At 33.5% G+C, this 6980-nt stretch overlaps 1 protein-coding gene across 1 annotated transcript; it reads right to left on the bottom strand.

The window, feature by feature from the left end:
- Nucleotides 1-1630: 1630 nt before the first annotated feature.
- LOC145035184 (putative folate-biopterin transporter 2) lies at nt 1631-4716 on the bottom strand. Its single transcript, XM_078983773.1, has 5 exons — nt 3939-4716; nt 3332-3591; nt 3113-3205; nt 2612-2782; nt 1631-2254 (listed from the first exon to the last, which is right to left on the bottom strand). The coding sequence occupies exons 1-5, from the start codon at nt 4219-4221 to the stop codon at nt 1670-1672; spliced, it is 1392 nt and encodes a 463-aa protein (XP_078839899.1). The 5' UTR covers nt 4222-4716; the 3' UTR covers nt 1631-1669.
- Between the last annotated feature and the right edge of the window lie 2264 nt (nt 4717-6980).

The following is a 6980-nucleotide window of genomic DNA, read 5'->3' as shown; positions in this document are numbered from 1 at the left end:
AACACAGTTGAAATCGGGTGAAGAATTAGGTATAGCAACATTGTGTTTGTAGAAGCCAAAATCTGATTTTTTGGATTTGGAAGTTTTTTTAGAACCTTCTCTTTATCAAGATACGTTTAACCTGTGAATTTGATTGATTTGATCTAACTTTTGCTTAATGTTATTGATTTGTTTAACATTGATTTTGAGTTTTGTAGATTTAGGCTTTAGTTTTGCATTTTTTGTGAAGGTGTTGAATTTTTAGTATGGAGGAGACCATGAATGGAACAGGAGGGAGTGATGGTGGCTCATCGGAGAAAAAGGATTAGAAGAAAAAGGTAGGGGTGGAGTGGGTAAGTGGGAGGGTAAGAGATGATGATTGGGGGTGGTGTGGGTTAATGAATGAAACCAATATATATTTAGTTAATATTTTTTCATATTTAATTAACTGGTAATTTAAAAAATGTAAAAATAAATCAGTTAGGGTAAATCAGTCTTTTTAGAATGGATGGAGACGAGGCGTGCAACAAAAATATAAAGTAAGGGTGATTTGAATTAAAAATATATATTATGGAACAAGCACAAAGATTACCCTAAACCACAAGGACCATCTGTGTAATTTACTCATAAATATAATGCTTACATATGTATATTGGTATAGATGAACGCACTCGGCTCTACAAACTTTTGTGAATGCTTTGGCACGACGGGGGGAAGCCTAACAAATCTAAAATGTACAATATTAAATACGATACGATGCTTAAATAAAATCCAAATCTTACTCTCGATCGTGATCACAAACTATTTAGTTGGTCATGTGGAACATAAATGCAAGACTTCACTATTGTATTTCAGTATTTCACCCCTCCATAATCCTACACATTGTTGTGACTACTTTGTCACAATGGGCCGGGAAAAAACCAACAATAAAGTTGTTTCACACTTAAAAAACATTAACAGTTTAAAGTAAAATTATGGAATTACTAATATTTGAATGAATTTAATAAAATAATAGTGTTTACAAATCTTAAACCTCCCATGATAAATAAACTACATAAATAAAATTTAAATCCTATTACATGTCTCTAATTGCAAATTATTTAGATGGACATGTTGAATTCAAATGACAAATATCATATACAAAATAAATCTTACATAGTAATATGAACTAGACAAAATTTTATAAGTGCTTTTTATGATTAGCAAGATATTGTACTTTGAGGATTTCTATGAAAAATGTTACGTAACTGGTCCTTATGGTTTCAAAAATTGCATGAATGGTTCTTTTGGTGTTGACTTTAACATTTGACTAGTTAGTCTTTTCCTAAATAACAAAATCCCCTTTGACCAAATCTAAAAACTATTACTTTAAAAAGAGTATGATTTGACAACATGGATTCACAAAGCGTCAAGTTCATGGCAAGAGAAATCCTTATCATGAGAAGACTCAATCATCCAAATGTAATCAAACCTAAAGGATTAATCACTTCACGTACGAACTTCATCCAGCTTATAGCTTGTTTTTTAATACATGGAACATGATCCGACTGGATTAGTATCACTACCTCATATCAATTTTACCTTATTTCATAACATAAATTTGCCTTTCTCGGACCAATCTTGCCCCTTGCTAAATAAATGTAACAAAACATAAAAAATAAAATGTTTCTCAATGCTTTTAAACCTTATTTCAACTTGAAGCACTTGCAATGAGGGGTGTAAGTTCCACATTCCTGGGTTCCAATATTTCATTATCTTGTAAACTACTCAAACCGGATTCACTATCCTCACCAACATTAGGCACCAAAGACAGAAAACAAAGAGGTGCAATTCTCATAACATTTCGAATCAAAATTGCTTGCCATAACTTATCAAATTGTGTACTTGTGACATTTAGGTAACAAAGAAGTGAGGCACCAAGCCATTCTGAGGAAGAGTTGCCCAAATTGTCAATGGACATGACCAAAGCGAAGAATGTACCCTCGATGTCACTTGGACAAAGCTTAGAAGTTATAACATAAAATGTCAACCACTTCAAATTTTGAACCAACTGGAAGACACTTTCGTTGATAATCGCAAATAACATATCAGGGATTCCTAGTTTTAGGTTTAGCCTAAGTATTAAGACAAGATCTAGCATCCCTGATACGCCCAAAAACAACTGAGCCCAAAATAGTAGACTTCGGATAGGATGAGTCTTTAAACTATGTTGATACAATATTGCACCTAAAAGGGATCCGACTGAGCCAATCGATGAAATAAAACCAACAGCTTCCTGCACATAGAATATGAGTAATAGTTATTGTTCATTTAAAGAAACAGTCTACATTCGTACAACACTTATTTCTAACACATGTTTATCCATTCAACACTTATCCATACAAAAGACTAACACTCTAACATTTTATTTATACAACACTTTTATTTTTTTATTTTTTTCATTCTATCATTCTCAAATTTGTTTTAAACATTCTTTATTAATGTAAAAAAAACACGGCCTTGGTACATTTGACGCTATGTCCATTTGTGGGGGGGGAGAGAGAGAGAGAGAGAGAGAGAGAGAGAGAGAGAGAGAGAGAGAGAGAGAGAGAGAGAGAGAGAGAGAGAGAGAGAGAGAGAGAGAGAGAAGCACCTGGGAGAAAGATGGGCCTGCTTTCGAATCGGTTTCCCAATTGAACAAGGCTTCATGGATATTCAAGCTCAATGCAAAGGAGATAAACATATAAAAACACTGCCCCCACACATCTTGTCTTTTCAGAGTCGTCCGCATACGCATAATAGCATCCGAAAATTTCTTAGGAACCTGATATTCAAACAAGGTAAATTTTTCAGAATTAGCACTAGCAGTCACAAAGCGTAAACCTATTTTCAAAATATTACAAATACAATGCAAAAAGCATGCATATATAGGTGCTCATATTATATTATTTATATATATGTAGAGATCAATGGATATCATATCGATATTGCCTGCTTGATCAACCATATATAATGCCGATTTATCTGATTGAATTAATAAGACAGAACATGACAACCCTCTACTTTGTTTGGGATCCATATAGGACTAATTAAGAACGGGACAATAGGACAAAAATTGCAATTAAACCCTTAGAGGCTAGTTATATATATGTACCTGTGTATAATCAGTTAAAGCTCGTTGTTCATCTAGCAAAATGCCAACCAGCAACATGAGGCCATATGGTATACTTAGCAAGCCATAAACTCCCTGTAAATGCAGAAGGGCACGTACAGGTAATTTTAACATGAAAAAAAATGTTTCAATTTTCATTGGATATCTATAAAAAAAGGTGTTACGATATTTACATGTATAGAAAATGAAAAAGAAAGCAACCTTGGGACCAATTAAATGAAGAAAGACACCGCTCAAAGAATATCCGATAAGAGCTCCTATGGAAGAACTCATGGAACATAAGCTTTGTATATGTGGAGCAAGAGAACGATGAGTAACACTTTGATTTGCTATACACGCATCAACTGTCACATCTGCTATCGCACCTCCAGCATTCCCGGCCATTAAAGACAGCAATGCTAGTCCTATATGAAGCTTTTCATGCAATGACAAGAAAAGCATCGATAGAATTCCTACAATGCCTGAAAATTTTGCAAATATTCAATTAATAATAAATCGATGAAACCTTATACGGGAAAAATCCTTTAAATTTGTACAGATAATCATGATACGAACCATAGTAACCTCATATAGGCAAAATCGTTTTGTATTGTTTCCTTTAAAAAAAATCCATACCATCAAATTGCAAGAGACCAATAGGCAAATATATAGTTATAGTTGTTTCTAGGCAGATTGTTGCAGTTTTTATGAACCTAAAAGAGTAATTAACTTTAGTATAATATTATACTATACGTTCAAGTAATTCAATATATGCAAGCAACTATACTAGCATATGAATGAACATATATATTTATATATGGGTAATTACCAGCAAGAATAAAATAAGGCCTCCTGTGATACCCGAAAAAGGGAACAATATCTGTAAAAAGACCCCAAAAGGGCTTAATAAACCATGGAATTCTGGCGATTTGTAGGTAAACCTGTGATTCAGATGGTTGGAGTTTCTGCACATCTTTCATGTAGTAGTCTGTGCCTACCTTAGCAAGAGCATAACCAAACCCTTGATTTATTCCATAAATCACCACAATGGCAACCACGAAACTCCAATGTGTTTTCTCTAATAGTTCTCCGAGCCAACGAATTGGATTCATTAAATCCAAAGAAAAAGTGTTTCTTGATTTCAAGATTTATTCAATAGATATTAACATCAATCAAAAGCATTGATTGGCCTGTGAAAAAACCTCCAAAGCCAAAGTCAAAGTCAACGCTCCTTAAATGTTGATCTTGAATATAATTGGAGCGAGCTCTCTTCTATATTTCTTGAAAAATCCATGAAATAGGTTTTAGAGAATGACTGCAGCAAATACATCATCTTAACCCATTTACCAGTGCAAGGCCCTCTACTTGATTAGAGTCTAAAAAAAATTTCCTTCAAAAGGAACCTCTCGGATGGATGTAAAATCAGCAAATTAAAGCTTGAAAAAAAAATGCTCAAATCACAATATGATGATGATTAAGCCTGAATGGAAAAACTTCACAACTGATGTTCGTTAGATGGAATATAGGAAGTTCCGGGGAAATCTAAATATGAAAATATCAAGAAAGTAGGTGGCAATTGTTATGACATTGTTGACTGCATTAATATTGGTTTTATTTGAAGATAGAGAATGTTTGGACGCGATGCGTTGCCCATATTTGTGTTTGTCCAAAGTAAATTGATTTTAAAATATTATTTTCCAAATAAAATAATGGGATAAGAGTCGAGTGATCGAGTCGTTTTTGAAGATAGGGTATGTTTTGTTTGGACGTGATCCATACCCCTTCATTAAGTAATTAATCATGTAGCTGTTGGGGAATTTCGAAATTGGGTTATAGGAAATCTGGATCACAAATTGGAATCGTGTGATACATTTTTCTTGTTTAATATTTCGATCTTAATTGCCTTGTGTATCACGAAATCCAAACTAGGATAATTCCTGAAGAAACGATTCTGATTTTAAGCACAAAACACAGAATCAATTTTGAGAGAGAATGAAGAAGAAAGATTCTTTTCAGTTTTCTGTGTTTCAACGAAGTCATCCATTTCCCGGACTTATCCACACAACGGATAAAACGAGAACAATTTTCAACTTTCAGAATTAATCCTTGAATTTGCATCTTTAAAGAATGACTTGATACCAGTGTTGTAAAACTCGCCGAGTTGGCCGATTACTCCTCCGAGTACTCGCTACTCGGCCCCTTGCCGAGGCGAGTTACAGAATCCCGAGTACTCCCCGATCGGCCCCTTACTGAACTGAGCAATGTTGTAAAACTCGGTCAACTCGGTGATTAATATGTATAATATACTTAATGATTTATTATTATTGAACATACACACATGTGATTATCACTACATATATATCTTAAATTTTAGTAATTATTCACGAAGTGAGACCATTATTTGTTTTTTTAGTTTTTGTGTATTCACATGTATCTAATTTTGTTATATATTTCAATCAACTTAGATTTTAACTTATTATTTTGACATATATAATTTCCCTAAAAATATTACTACATGAATTACCAAATCCGAGTACTCCTGAGTACTCCCGAGTACTCGCTACTCGGTAGTCGGCCGAGCAGGTACCGAGTAACGAGTTCTACAACCTTGCTTGATACAGTAGATCAGGGTTCGGTACTAACAATGTTCAGTGAATACAAGTGTGCACTCTCACATCTCCTAACTTCTATTATAACTAAAACAATATTTTTAAAGCACTTGTTAAATCCATTACACTAAAATATATTTGGTGATTAAATCACTAACAGTGGCTATATATTATTTGCCAAAAAGAGTCACATTTACTTCTCCTGGATTCTCTAATCAGCCTGCCATGCATTATCGAAGTTACTTGATATAGAGTTTAGCATATAAAAGAAAAGAGACTACCTGCTACTCTCTAATGGAGTTTGACAAACTAAGGAAACGTAGGCAAATCATCACAACAAATCTTTATTTGTTACCCTGCCATTTATTTTAAATTACATAATGTTGAAATGACGACCTTGTTAATTAAGTATCAGCCGACTTTGATGATGAACGGGCTTCGAAACCCTAACTTTTTGCATGACAAGAAATTTTCCTGAGTAATTAGGCAACCTCTCCAGAAGTTTTGTATTAGCATTATTTGTTGCATCTGCTGCTAGATTTCTTATTTATGGCAACATTTCCATTTTCTGGTTGGACTTTGGAGTGTTGTTTACTTGGTTGTTTATTAATATATAATATTATTTTCTTTTATTATAATTTGGGGTCTTACGATCTTTAGGATTCTTTGTATAATGCTATAAATAATTGTGAATATATAATCTCGAAGGAAAATCCCAACATTGAAAAGATCATGGCTGACAAAGCTTGTTTCTTATTGACAATAAAATGAGTTAAGTATCCACACCAATTACTGATTTGAAATATGAGTGGGTCTGAAGTACTGCTTTAATTTCATGCTTTTGTGTGGGCTATCCATTCGGTAAGATTTTTGAAATGTCAAGATATTAATATTTAATATGACGTGATAATTTGGCAAAACACCAATATTCCATTGACGAAAATGTCTGATTCTATAACAATACGCTCTTCAATTTTATGACCTAGAATTTAATTACAACCTAGATCAATCTTGCAATGGTTTATAGATAGAAGATGGTGATGAATACTGAAATAGTGCAATTAAGCTTATACCATGAGTCCCCAAGGTATCTACATGTTGTTATTTAAGCTTATGGACAACATGTCATAGCATTTTAGTATCACCTCATATGCCACATCATCCACGAGTGTTATAACATCAATTGACGAAATGATTACCATGTTAAGAACATGTTATAACATCCATTAATTTCCATGTCTTTTTTCGAATTTTTTTTACTA

This window comes from Lactuca saligna, chromosome 3, assembly GCF_052625555.1.
Source record: "Lactuca saligna cultivar CGN05327 chromosome 3, ASM5262555v1, whole genome shotgun sequence".
Lineage (NCBI taxonomy): Eukaryota > Viridiplantae > Streptophyta > Magnoliopsida > Asterales > Asteraceae > Lactuca > Lactuca saligna.
This window is presented reverse-complemented; position numbering and strand designations above follow the sequence as displayed.